This window comes from Onychostoma macrolepis, chromosome 17 (assembly GCF_012432095.1).
Source record: "Onychostoma macrolepis isolate SWU-2019 chromosome 17, ASM1243209v1, whole genome shotgun sequence".
Taxonomy (NCBI): Eukaryota; Metazoa; Chordata; class Actinopteri; order Cypriniformes; family Cyprinidae; genus Onychostoma; species Onychostoma macrolepis.
In genome coordinates this window covers 8,424,323-8,439,264 of record NC_081171.1, presented here as the reverse complement: position 1 = coordinate 8,439,264, position 14,942 = coordinate 8,424,323, and the positions used below count along the sequence as shown (strand labels likewise).

General features: G+C 34.3%; 1 protein-coding gene across 2 annotated transcripts in view; it reads left to right on the top strand.

Annotated features, from left to right (window-relative positions):
* The window catches only part of tdp1 (tyrosyl-DNA phosphodiesterase 1), a 40,419-nt gene extending 33,763 nt beyond the window's left edge, over positions 1 to 6,656 (top strand). For both annotated transcript variants that reach the window (XM_058749564.1, XM_058749563.1), the window contains exon 16: positions 5,889 to 6,656. In XM_058749564.1, the coding sequence (XP_058605547.1) occupies positions 5,889 to 5,962 (74 nt within the window). In that variant the 3' untranslated portion in view covers positions 5,963 to 6,656. The remainder of the gene's footprint in view (positions 1 to 5,888) is intronic.
* The last annotated feature ends 8,286 nt before the right edge of the window (positions 6,657 to 14,942 follow it).

Genomic DNA, 14,942 nt, shown 5'->3' with positions numbered 1-14,942 from the left:
ATTTTTTTGAACCCTCAGATTCCAGATTTTCAAATAGTTGTATCTCAGCCAAATATTGTCCGATCCTAACAAACCCTACATCAACAGAAAGCTTATTTATTCTGCTTTTGGATGATGTATAAATCTCAATTTCGAAAAATTGACACGTAAGACTGGTTTTGTCGTCCAGTGTCACATTTATTAAAAAATAACAATAATAAAAAAAAACTAAAATTCATTGATACTCATTAAGTCGATCAATGAGGTTATTTATTTTGTTTTTAAATACAACTAAGATAAAAAAAGAATAGAATAGAAAAAAGATTTCTATTTCAAATAAATGAATTTCTTTATCTGTTCATGTATGAATGTATGTATGTATGCAAGAAGAAAAAGGATGTTTCTTGTCAGCTTCCTGTAAGCCAATGTGTATGACGAAAAGCCTGCCATTTTATGTAAATAAGCGTTGTAGTCATGAGTAAAGTATATGGCTGTTTAGTGAAACTGCATTGTTTTGACTGACAGCATAATTGCAAATGAACCCAAACTAGCCTGCAGGACTGGCTGATGACACTAAATTAACTCATTATCATCTGCTGGGTAATTACAGTGTTTTGTGGTTCAGACTTTTGTGCAAAAGCACAGATTCAGAGGCAGTAGGCTCACAGGGATATATCCCCATTTTTGCTTTCAACGCATGCTATCAAAAGAAAAAGAGATTTCATGTTAATTGGTGTGATAAAATTGGTGTTAAAACATCGAAAATGTTAAATCATTTTTTTTAAATTTATATATTTTTTATATTTCTGAAATTGTTTTATGAAAGTCCAAATCCAGTTCTAGGGAAAGCACAGTATGTCATTTTATACTTATCTCCATTTTTTTAACCCAAGCTCATAGGAAAGGGTGCAAGAAATGTCATTCCTTTGTTGGAAGTGCCATGATATTTAACCATGACTTGCGGGGCAAACTTGAAATTACTGGTTCTAAATTATGGTCTTGGGCACAGAAGTTTTGCAGAGAAAAATAAAGCACCTGATGTTGAAAATAGAGCATATTAGACAGACTTTGTGCTTTTTTTAATTTTCAGTTTTTGCTTTGTTTTGAGATATAAGATTATTTTATTCTGTTTTTGGGTATCCACATGCTACTGATAAAGTCAGGAATCACTAGTACTTATATCAGTCTCTGCCAAAGACCGTTTGATTGCTCAGCCCTATAATTGCAGAGAAAATCCAGCTGTCATTAGCGCCACATTCTTAGTAAATGAAAATAACAGCGCTATGGGCCCTGCCCCTGACACGTCAGTTTGACGACCTTTAATCATGGTGAGAAAATAGAGGTGGCAATCGATGGTACTATTGAAACCAAGGGTGTCATCAGTTTATGAACTGAGGCAGAAGCCCTCTGTGGTTGCCATAGCAGCGTAGGTCTTTTGATAACAGAGGCTTCAGGCATGAAGTGGGATCAGTGGGCGTGGCCTGCGGATCAAGATGAAAGTGGGCGTTCTTCTCGGTATGTTTAGGAAGCTGGGGCTTCTGCACTGATTATGATGTATCAATGTGCTTTCAATGGGCTTTTAGCAGTAAATTATCTTTTAGCACTCTATCAGTGAATCTTTTTATCTGTGTTTGGAATATATATTACATTATGTGTGACCCTGGACCACAAAACCAGGCATCAGGGTCAGTTTCTTTGAAATTGAGTTTTATACATCATCAGAAAGCTGAATAACCTTTATATTAATAACATTTCCATTGATGTATGGTTTTAAGATCGGACAATATTTAGCTGAAATACAACTATTTGAAAATCTGGAATCTGAGGGTGCAAAAAAAATCTAAATATTGAGAAAATTGCCTTTAAAGTTCTTAGCAATGCATATTACTAATCAGAAATTAAGTTTTGATATAATTACAGTAGGAAATTTACAAAATATCTTCTTGGAACATGATCTTTTTTTAATATCCTAATGATTTTTGGCATAAAAGAAAAATCAATAATTTTGACCCATACAATGTATTGTTGGCTATTGCTACAAATATACATGTGTTACTTATGACTGGTTTTGTGGTCCAGGCTCACATATATTCTATTAGGATATATACTACCATTCAAAAGTGTGGGATCAGTACTTTTTCTTTTCTTTTCTTTTTAAAAAAAAAATTAATACTTTTATTTTGCAAAGATGCATTAAATTGATCAAAAATGACAGTAAAGACACTTATGATGTTACAAAAGATTTCTATTTTGAATAAATGCTGTTCTTTTGAACTTTCAATTGATCAATGATCCTAATAAAATATTAAGCTGTAACTATTTTCAACGTTGATAATAATGAATGTTTCTTGAGCACCAAATCAGAATATTAGAATAATGATTTCTGAAAGAATTGCTGAAAATTCAGCTCTTTCACCACAGGACTAAATTGCATTTAAACAGATATTCTAAATTGAAAACAATGATCTTAAAATAAATAATATTTGAAAAATGTATATTTTTGTATAGTTATTGTGCTTAAGAAAATGTTGTAAAAGATGTATTGAAATGATACTGTTAATGTTGCCATGAATATAGCTATTGTTGCTGATATAGTAGTAAAACATAAGTAAATAAATAATATTGACAATAGTACTATTTTGTATTTTTGTTCAAACAAATGCAACCTTTGTAAACATATAAGACTTCTTTCACATATATTTTAAAAAAATCTTACCAACCCCAAACTTTTGAACTAGTAGTGTATACTTTGCACAGTATGTCCAGAATTTATATGAATTATATATAATTTATATTTAACATATTTTTACCTATTTAATCAGACTGCCAAACATTTGTACACAAATTAGGTTAAAATGCAACTCCGAAATGATGACATACTGTTTGAAGAGTGTCTCTCAGCTTGGCCTGAATTGCATTTGTCAGACTAAATTATTTTTATTATTATTTTTTATTTGTATTTTTTTTAATTAATTTTTTGTAATAGACAATAAATGAAGCATATTTTAGTGTTCTGTAATGAGTGCAAGTGGAGGACAGAACTATGATTCTCCAGTCATCCACTCAAAGAGTCGCGGCCAGGACAGACAGCACTCACTGAAAGCTCAGATGAAAGTTATTTCCACCGAGGCCTTTCGTAGTGTCTCGCCTCTGCTATCAGTGCACAAATGCTTAATAGAGGCACTTCATTTCCTACACATGATTGCTTATCCAATCAAATGCGTCGTGTCACTGTCCTTGTTGATACTCATTCGTGTGATATTCAGTTTCCCTCTGGATCTGTTCCAATGTCATTCGTTTACATAACTGTGTGTGTAACAATTAACTGCGATGGAGTCACACAAGCGTTTCTGCCTCTTCAAGTCACCCAAAGCTTTACTGTTGTGCATACGGCAGACTACATAATACCCAGAAGGCCATTTGAGACCTGTAATTAAAGCTTTTAGGAAACAGACAGATAACCCTGGGCTTTACAAAGCAAATGTGCAGTTGCAAACTTCTCTGCATGCATCATGGCAACATGATCTTCCATACCTGACCTTCTTCATACTAAAGGAAATACATGAAAATCTTCAGGTAAAGAGAATTTCTTTTGCACTTGATTTCATTTTTGCAAATAGCTGTTTGCTTGGAAGTAATCTGGTCTCAAGTGTTATTTCTGTCAGATGCACTGCTTGCCAGAGCACCAGCATGGGGTTAAATTAATATTACTTTGTAATTAATCATTTTGAGTGTAAGTTCCAAACGACACTGTTTTAAAAACTAGAATCGAACGGTTTGGAAAAACAGCATTTTTTTTATAGAAAAAATCTTGAGAAAAATCTTGATCTTCTCTCCCAAATTGTGACATTTTTATAATGCAATTTTCATAAGCACATTTCCACCCTAATACTCATTATTGTAATCCAAAAAAAGTCTCATTATTTCAATTCCATAAATAATTATTTAAATGTATTATCTATATTATAATATTTTAGTTTTTTTTTCTGATTTAAATAAAAATACAAATAGAGTGTACTCAAAAGTGAAACGTTCTTATACATTAGATTATTGAGGATTAGGAAGAATAAAAAACATGCTTATTTTCATTAAAATCTGAATTTTTTAGGCAAAGGAAAAAAGTGACATTTTAAATGACATGTATTAATTGAAAAGTGTTTCTTAGAGGTACTATTTTATGTGTAAAAGGAGTTTTTAAAATATGACTTCTCTTATGGGGAGGGGATATGTTACTGATTATGGTTTCTTTAATAAGAGCATCCGTCATGCTCACTCTCACAGTTCATTTCATCTGAGCCCCTGCTGTCAACACCTGTGATATTAATACAGACTGAACCCAGTCACACACTCAAATGTACACCTCAAAAAGTACCTGCACCTCTATATTAAGACTAATGTAATAAATTTCTATTTCTGACCTGACTGTTGCTGCTGCTGTTTCTGCTCAGTGATGTTTCCCTCTAAATCAGCTTCTCATCACTCTCTACTCTTCAAACAGGCTCAGTCTTGGCTCACGACCAAAAAGGGACCAGCTATTGTGAATTAGAATGGACCGCTGCTCAGTAGCTACTTGAGTCTAGTTCTTTAATTCAGTGAGGAGACCGTTGAGTGCTGCTTAAGATCCTCTCATTATAGTAATAGTTCACCCGAAAAACTAAATTCTGTCATCTATGTACCCAGATCGTTCAAGCTTCTATTTTCCATACAATGAAAGTTACCACAGCTGTGAAGTAAGTTGATAATAATTTTCATTTTTAGGAGAAATCTTCCTTCCAAAAACATTAGGTTGTTCTTTATGAATGTTTTTTTAATTTGCAAGAATAGATCAGGTCAGAATTGTGTCATTCTTGTTTATTTTCAGTAATCATTTTGGTAAATTGCATGCAATTTTTATGCACCCCTTCTGGCATGATTAGATTGCTTCACTTCCTCTTCACGTATATGGCTGCTGTTCCAGGCAACAATTAAGCCTGAATGTGAATGTTTGTGCAGCCCTACTGCTGTGTGTTCCTGCTGTTAGATGAAAAAAACTGTCATTATTGAAAGTTCTTGAAATTGTTGCACTAATTAAATAATTTTGTAGTTCTTGCAAAGGCAATCATCGTTATTCATCGTTATTGCATACTTGGGCTTAGGGATCTAAACAAACCCCTAACTATAAGTATTACATTTTAATGCATGATTCATCCTGCATCAATTGTTCATTTGGTTCGACTTGATATACTAAAAGTAAAACTGAAAAGAGAAATAAAATTATATAGACATTTTTTTTTTAAATAATAAAAAGGACAGAAGCTTTATCTAAAATTAAAATGAAACAACATATAAAAACTAATTCAAAAGATTAACAACAACTGTATAGTATCTCAATGATACTAAAATAACACTGTTATGTATTGTTAACAATAACATTGTAATGTTCTCATATCACAGGTATCGCAGTTTAAAAATGAACCATTTGCCTCATTCACCACATTGTTTTGTTTCATGTGCTTTTTAGAGGTATTTTAACTGCTGGGTTGTTTTGAGATTAAATCCAGTTGTGTCAGCTGGTTACCATGGATACTGCTTTTCTACAGTCTTTTATAGAAGTCAATATCTTATAATACATTATTAAGTAAACCGCACAGTTTGTGCACAATCCTTCATACTGATACAGTACACACACCAGTAGTTTTGCCACAGGTGAGCATATATCTCAAGGCAGGTCAGCCTTCAGGGAAAGGTCAGAATCTTCTCTTCTGTCCATACTGGGAATTTTTGTTGGCCCAAGGCAAATACGTAATTCTGCATCATCTCAAAGCATCATGAACTCTGCCTGGAGCAGGTCAGACTCAGAGACTGTTAATCTCCAGGGTTTCCATTAATGTATGCTGTTGCATTTCAGTTGTGTTTTCTTCTCCTTGCAGATCAACCGTGGATCTGGAATATTCCTTACACTCAAGCCCCAGACACTCATGGAAATGTATGGGTTCCTTCTTGAGCGGTTTGAGGTTCAGGGAATCATCTGCATAAGACAGAGTTAACATGGAAATCAGACCATCGACATCTCACTCCGCTTCACGTCTGTTTGGGTTCACCCTTATTTAGCCACCTTAATGACACACTTTTACGGAATAGTTCACCCAAAAATTAACATTTTGTCATCGTTTACCCATCCTCGTGTCATTCCAAACCTGTATGAGTTTTTTTGTCGATCTTATGTTGAACATAAAAGAAGATATTTTAAATAATGTTGGTAATCAAACAGGTGATGGTCCCCATTGACTTCCATAGTATTTCTTTCCTAACTATGGAAGTCAACGGGGACCAAAAACTGTTTGGTTCTTCAGAATTCTTCCAAATGTCTTCTTTTGTGTTCAACATAGGAAAGAAACTCATACAGACATCAAAACTTTCATTGGGTGAATGGTAGATGTACACCATAAGAGTGTGCACCCTAAATGCTGTATTTTAGTCCTGATTTGTAATCATAGAAACTGTAGAGATGTTTAGTTATGCCTTAATTGTAAACATTTTGTAAAAAGCCAAATAAAATGCATTTTACAACTGGAAAACCTTGGAACTAAATACATTTTCAGTGTCCTCCTATGACTTGTGGAAAAAAACTTAAGTTTATTTTGAAATCCAGTAATGTTATGTTGAAAATAGCAATCAAATAAATAATGTTTTTATTCAGCGAAACAACTATTGTCGAAGGCTTTGTCCCAGTCATGTTTACTCCTTGATTCAAAAACCTCAGAAGCAGGTAACGTGTACCGTTTATTTATATATATATATATATATATAATAATTTCACATCCATTTTGAGCCGGATTTGTCGTATAACCAATAAGAGTTCAGATAAAAAGAAGACTAAATGAAATGGTGAAAATGTCTCAAATTGGTCTTTTTTAAAAATAAAAAAAAGTCTGATTATGGACATGTCCTCTGAAATGAATTCCGGGCGAGCTCCAAGGGTGGATTGATTTTTTCATTCCCGGCTACAGTGATGCAGTAATGTGTTTGAGGAGGACTCTGCTCCCCCGGCATCAGTAATATATTGAATGTGTTCAAAATACAGAACAATTGGTGCTGTTTTCTACTCATCCTGAAATTGTCATGTTGCCTAGCAACATCGGAAAAGTTAACTCTACCTTTTTGTTTTTTCCTTTAATGAACAAAATTTTTATTCTGTGTATTATTTTAAGGTTCACTTAGACCTTTTCTCCAGCACGTCTGTACTTAAAGGTTACAGCATGTTGCTTGAGAAATTTTTATTGAACATTGTAATGAAAATGAAATATTCAGTCTGAATCATGCATCTCTTGCAAAGCAATCTGAGACATTTGTTGAAACTGCTTTAGACTTTAGATCAGATAAATAGAGAGGTCTCCTCCATTCTAAAAAGTGTTGATCTCGGATCATTAGAGTAATTCCTAACAGAGCAGTCTGGCTGAAACCACAAGGATTATTATGTGTTTACCATTCGAATGAGTGACTACTGTGTTAACGATTCCAATTACATCCCTGCAATTACTAATAATTGTCTACTATGTTACTAAACTCATTTTTGCAATTATTTTTCAGAGTATGTATATATACATTAGTGCTGTCAAACGATTAATCGTATCCAAAATAAATGTTTTTGTTTATATAATGTGTTTGTATATTGTGTATATTTATTATGTAGCTTATATATAAACACACACAGCATATATTTTGAAAATATTTATGTATATATTTGTATATTCATATAATTTATATCATATAGCTATAAATATATTTAATATGTAAATGTAAAATTTTTCTTAAATATATGCATGCATGTGTGTGCATTTATATATACATAATAAATATAAAGTACACACATATTATGTAAACAAAAACTTTTATTTTGGATGCGATTAGTTGCAATGAATCGTGACACTGATATATATATATATATATATATATCAGTGGGGATTTCTTTAAGACTGCAAGGGAAGCTCGGCTTCCCCTATAATGTCAAAAAATTAATGGTCAAATATGTACTATTGTGTTAACATTTTATTGACTAAAAATGCGAAGACGAGTTCGTTCAGAATCAGCTACATATAGCAGGTCGCTGACTCGATTTCCTTCTCATACACTCCCGTAGCGTCAGTGTATTTCTCTGTTGAAGCCGATCGTCCATTGACTTCAATGGGGCTGCTATGAACAGTTTTTTTCAGTGCCTCGAAACTAGACGGTCATTGCATAAATGCTGCGATTATGTCCCGCCCACTGCCGCTCAGCGTCTCTGGGGGTGAATGGAGGAGTGGGCTGGCCTGGACGCCGGGCTTCTGCGTGATGATTGGAGGGTCTGCATCTCCTTTTGATTGACAGCGATTTTGTCCTATAAAAAGTCGCTGACGCTAAAGCTATGCGAGCTCAGTCCCATAGCGGCTTTGCACTTGGTTCTTATCAATCATTATATGTTTTTTTTATTCATTTATAATGTTATGTTTTAATATACATGCTGCTAACTCGGAAATGTCAAGATATGCGAGCAAAAAATGCTCCTGATACTTAGGCAATACGACACGAGCAAGAGTGCTGTTTTTGTTTCGTTTGTGTTCGAATCCAAATCCACGTTGGCTCAGTGAATCAGTGATTCAGCCATTCATAAAACAATCATTTGATTCGCTCCTGAAGGATTCAGCCGTTTTGAAAGAATCATTTGAATGACTCAGTGATTCAATCACGAACTTCTGCCACCTGCTGGCCGTTTTTAAGTTTCCCGTCTAAAAGTTGGCATATTACATTATTTTCCAACATATTTCTATATTCAGAATTTAGTATTTAAAACATTAATCTCATAACATTATTTATGCAATTATAAATACAGTCTAAATGAATAAATGCCACATCTAAATGTCACTTCATGCAGCTTCTGTGCAGTGCTAAAATGAGTTTTGTTTAGATCATTTCATGGATAACAATAGCCAGTCATTCATTCACATTAAGTATTCAGAGAATAATATTGTCTGTTTTCACTTACATCTATTTATTTATTAAATTTTGATTCATTTTTGTAGAATTGAATTATAAATTAAGTTGGTATAGCATCGTAAGACATTTTTATGGTATCGTGACAACTCTATTATACACCACATTCCTTGTTTCAGTTTAACCTAATTCCCACATTTCCTCCGTCGAGTTTAATATCTTTTTTTTTTTTTAGATTGTTTGTTCATTCATTCATTCATTCATTCATACAGTAGGCTAGTAATGTAATAAATGTCTTAATTTTAGCTTGAATAGGTCTTAAATTAGGGAAAGACGAGGTGTATTCAGCCTGCTGAGGGGGATGTGATCAAAGCCTGGAGTGGAGTGAAAGCACGTTCCTCTCTCCGCTCGAAGCGTTCTGTATTCACTCCGCTCTGGATCCACTCCGGGTTTTGTGTTCCCGCTCACGGAAAAACTGCTCCGTGTTCACTCCATTAGTTATTAGGGATAACGGGGGAAATGAGGGAAAAAGAAACATGTAGCGCATTGTTGTTGTTCTGCCGGCACATCAAAAATCATCCCCGCCACAGCTGCAGCTTCTCACTGACAACACAGTAACGCCGCTCGCATCATTCACAGTCGGGTTATTATCAGAGAACAGAGCAGAATTCGGCGCGGGATTGCGGCTATTACCGGTAATAATCATTCTACAGATTCCCGCAGGTTCCGACAGAATGTATCACATTTGCTTGAGAACTCACTCGCGCGCTCTCATCTGTGCACAGATCGCGATAAGGAGAGTGACAGCTTTTTTAGTAATTATTAAGGGAGTTTGCAAATGTTATATTGATTTAATACAACAGATCAATAAACAAGTACTGCATGATTTTGCTCTATATCTTAAACGAAAATAGTTCTAAATTAAGTAACAGCTGAGCCGCTGCGCATCTCTAAAAGCAAACAGGGCGGTGTTTCATTCATGAATGAAAGTGCGTTTTTGATTCATGATTAACCTACGATGATTGTATCGTAAAAAGCGCTATACAAATAAACTTGAATTGAATTAACCATTCATAAAGACAGTGCCTGCGTCCCAATGTGCATACTATCCATCCTAAATTTTGTGTGGTAGTAGTAATTTTCAATATTATTTAGGGCAGATAGGGTGGATAGTATACAAATTGGGACGCAGGGAGTCACTTGATTCATTCCTGAATGAATCATCCGTTCGAACGAATCAATTGAATGAATGATTCAGTGAAGAAATTATTGACTTGCCGCCACCTGCTGGCGGTTTCAGTTTCACTTTTAGCGTATAATTTCAGTTATTTAAATCATTTAATATTTCTGTATTCAAAATTTTATATTTAAAACATTAATCTCCACATGAATCTATGAATTTAATTGCACTCATGCCACCTCTGAGCCTCATTAAACGTCTGAAAATGTACAAACCACTTTTGTGTTCTTCTGTGCCACCTCTGTAGTACAAATTAATTTTTTATTAATACTAATTTCATATGATTGGTAAATGATTTGTCTCATTCTACTACTTATATTGTTTTAAACAGAAATTTTAAAAAGCTTATAAAAATACATTTTTGAATTTGACAGATGAAAATGATGCCATTGCAAAGGTAAAAAGAAAATACCCCTGTAAGTCACTTTAAGGAGTCAAATGTCACCTCGTATTAGGAAGGCTAATTTTTGATTATTGATCAGAAGGTGCTCCTAAATTTTTTTAATTAGGAGGACAAGCACTCCTAAAAAGAAAAGTAAGCACAGAGCCATGTGTAACATATTAGATGTGTGCATGAGGTCTTAAAGAGACAGCAGCCTAAATAAACCTGCTGCTGTCTTTCATTATACAGTGAAGACTATCCAGTGTTATTTTACAGTTGAATAGATTTTAGTTAGACCTAACTGAAAAATATTAAGTACTGATAATTTAATTTGTATCTTGTTATTGTTTTTGTTTGTACTATTGATTGTCATTAATTTATTTGTTCTTATTTTATTATTTACTATTTACTTGTCTTATTTAGACAAATTTGATTCTTAGTGCAGGTGATTCTTGGGTGGGGAGGGGGAGGGGGCGTGGTCCATGGGAAATAGTCGTGCCACCACAGCTGGAAATTTTTTTTTATTTTTGATTAGAAGGTGCTCCTATTTTTTTTTTTTAAATTAGGAGGACAAGCGCTCCAAATTACAAGAAGAAAAACATGCTCTTAAACTGGGTGTGTGACAGGTATGGCTGTGGAATGGTGTTTGGCCGAGGAAAAATTTTCAGTCAAAAGATTTTTTTTTGCTTTAACCCCTGTATATATATATATATATATATATATACAGTATATATAATTTTTTTTAACCATAAAGACTGATAGACTGCTGCATTTTGCGGTTTAAATTTTCTCAAAGAAAAACTGACATCTAATTTCTTATGATGCATTTTACTTTTAATGTCCTGAATATCAGGTAAGTATCAAAATATCAGCTAAGTATCAGTCTTCATTTCAAAGGAGCATTTTAATGTGTCTGACCACTGATGAAGTTGCACAGGCAATCAGGCTACAGATGCCTTATGTTTTGCGTTGCTTGGATGAGGCTTGTAAAGACATGAAGGCATCATATGGAAAGCTGTTTTAACATTTATTCTTTAAAACTAACTAGTATCTGCATTTATGTTGATTTCTGATTAATGCATATTACAGTTATCTCTGCACATATCCCTTTTAATTAGGTTCAAATATTTATTAGTCCAGCTTTGTCTTGGCTAGTAAAAGTAATAACAGGAATACATGCTAATGTCTGATATTAGTGTATATTGATTTGGTACTTTTAATCTAAAACACACACATATATATATATATATATATATATATATATTAGGGCTGTCAACGTTAACGCATGCGATTTAATTCAAAACCCTTAACGCGTTAAAATAATTTAACTCAAAATTACTAAAACACAATTTCTATTCTAAACCTTTTTTCCCGATTTTGCTTCTCTGTTTGCAATCAGATAATTTTAAGCCGCTAAACTCCGGGAACGTTTTCAGTCCAGTGATCCAGCAAGCGAATCCATTCAAGCAATCAGTCCAAAACAGGGCTAATGTAAAGAAAACCAGGCTGATTACATAAGAGATGGCAGAGAGAATAGATACTTAAGTTGCGTTTTCAGTGAATTATTAATTCAGTGTGTTTTGTTTTAAAAAACAAGCTCTGGAAAGGGAGTAAAATCTTTTTTCGTGCCACGGGCATATGGCACTCGACCTGTCACCATTATATGCACATGGCACTCGACCCGGCACGGCTATACGCGAAACAGAACATTTATTATTCAGAGCATTTATATATAGCCGTAATGAGTCCCGTGACCGGGTTATATTATATTATACAGCTGTGACGGCTCGGTGAGGCGAGCGTGTTTAACCGTGAGGAGTCCAGTGGCAGGCGTGTATAGCGGTGGCAGCTGCCTCTAAACGGTGACAGGTCGAGAGGCAGGTGTGTGTATTCATGTACAGACACATTTAAATTTATGTTGAAGTAAGCTTGCAGAAAATACAGTTTTGTGAGAATCACCCTTCAATCTTTTGGTTTACTTTGCTGGATATAGTAAATAATGACAAAATTAACGTATTAAGCAAGATAAATGGTATATGATTAATTTCATGATAAGTGTAACTGTTATGGATATTATTCCATATTTTAATTTGAATGTCGGATTGAAATAAACATCGCCATTATTAGCGGAGTTAATCGTTAGCATATAACTTGCGCCATGAAGGCACCCCCAAGTGTCCGCGCTTCCAGAGCGCAGCCAAGAGTCCGCGCTTCAAGAGCGCCCCCCAGTGCCTGCGCCACGAAAGCGCCCCCAAGAATCCGCGCTTCCAGAGCGTATCCAAGAGGGGGGGGGGGCTATTCCCCTGAGAATCCTGCTCCGTCTTGGGCACCCAAGCTTCCAGACCCGCCATGGCCGCCGGAGTCCCCTGACCCACCATGGCCTCCCAGAGTCTCCTGTTCCGCCCTGGATGCCTTCCCCTGTATCCCTGTCTGGCACCGGCTTCCAGGGCGCCCACCCCCCCTCCCCAGTGGTATTGTTACGGCACAGGACGCGCCTTCCGGGAGGGGGAGGTACTGTCACGTGTCTACACGTCCGAAGTTCCTGTCTGTCCTTATATGGTTTAGTTCCTGTTCTCAATAGTTAATTATCTTTCATTGTCCCTACCTGATTTGAATTATGTTGTTTGGTCTTTTGTTCCCGTTCCTATAAAAATCCTCAGTTCTCCCTTTGTATTTGTCCGATCTTGAGTTTATTAAATGGGATTGTGAGTTGATGCTGTTTCGTTCTCCTGTCTTTCATTTATTTAAATACTACAACCACGCACCCGTGACAATGTCATATCAGTCCGTCAGAAAAGCAGTTCTGAGCTTTTTTTTTTTTTTTTGCTAGTTGTTATTCTTGGCTGGATAACTAACAGGTTTTAAAAGCCCTTTAAAATTAAATATGTTCACAGGATTAAATTGGATTAAATGAAAGTTCAGTCAAATTTAATTTTAGATACCATTCATTAACATGACTTCATGTTATTATCTAACATCAACTTACAGTGAGTGAACAATATATTTTTACAACATTAATTAATGTTTGTGAATGTTATTTAATACAAACACTTGATCATTCTTGTTTGTTCATTGTGCATTAAATAATTTTAACAGATTAAAAAACAGATAAAAATCTACTTTTGATTTTCTATTAGTAAATTTTGAAATTAACCCTAGAAGAATAATTGCTGTATAGCTATTGTTTATTGATAGGTCATGTCATCTAACAAATGGAATCTTATTGTAAAGTGTTTTTAATACTACAGTTTCCATCTATTTGATATACACTTGTCTTAAAATATATGTAACCTTATCTAAATTTATTATAAAAGCTGAGGTTTGTTATTGACTGAAATGTTACATATTTTAGCTGGAGTCATTGATCTAATGTTGCATTTGGTCAGACTCAGCCCATTGCTTTACTTCAGTATATTATATTTTCCTTTTACAGCTGCAGGCTGAGGAAGATCATGAAACACACCAGCAAACCCTAAACCAGACAACAGTTTACAGTTATTTTTCAGCGGCAGCAAAAATATGAAAAAAACTTTTGGGTGAAACTTGTTTACTTTTTTCTTATTTTTATTACTTGTGGAAAAACTTGAAACAATTTTAAATAAGCATAAAGAATGGCATTGATTTTTTTACAGTTTATTTTTGTTTAACTTTATTAATAAAAAATAATGTGTTTTTTAATTAGCATGTTTTTGTGTTTTGCTTTGGTACCGAGAACTGTGGATTTTCACTGGTATTGGTACCGAATACAGAAATTTTGGTACCGTGACAACACTAATATATATTTATGTTATAAGTAGCTTTTTGAAAAGGTATAAATGTGAATACCTAATAAATATTTAGTTATACAACTGGAATACACATCCACAAATAATCAAATGGCAAAATTAGCAATTTGTTACCAGTAACATCAAAATCTGTCACTGTTGGAATTAGAGTGACTAATAACAAATGAATGAGTAAAAGTGACTAAATGGAGTAGTAGCAATGATATATGACCACGATATGAGAAATTTTGGTAACTTAATTTTAGGGTCTCTTAACTATTTGCTTATTAACATGCATTTTACTAAAATATTAGCCATTTATTAGTACTAATTAATCACATATTAATGTATTATTCTACATCCCTAATCCTACCCAATACCTAAACTTAACAACTACCTTACTAACTATTAATAATCAGCAAATTAGGAATTTATTGAGGGAAAAGTCGTAGTTAATAGTGAATAAGTGTTCCCTATTCTGAAGTGTTACACAAATTTTATTTCATGATATCTAAATTGCATATATATATATGTGTGTGTGTGTATGTGACCCTGGACCACAAAACTGGTCATAAGGGTCAAATTTTCAAAACTGAGATTAATACATCATGTGAAAGCTGATAGGACA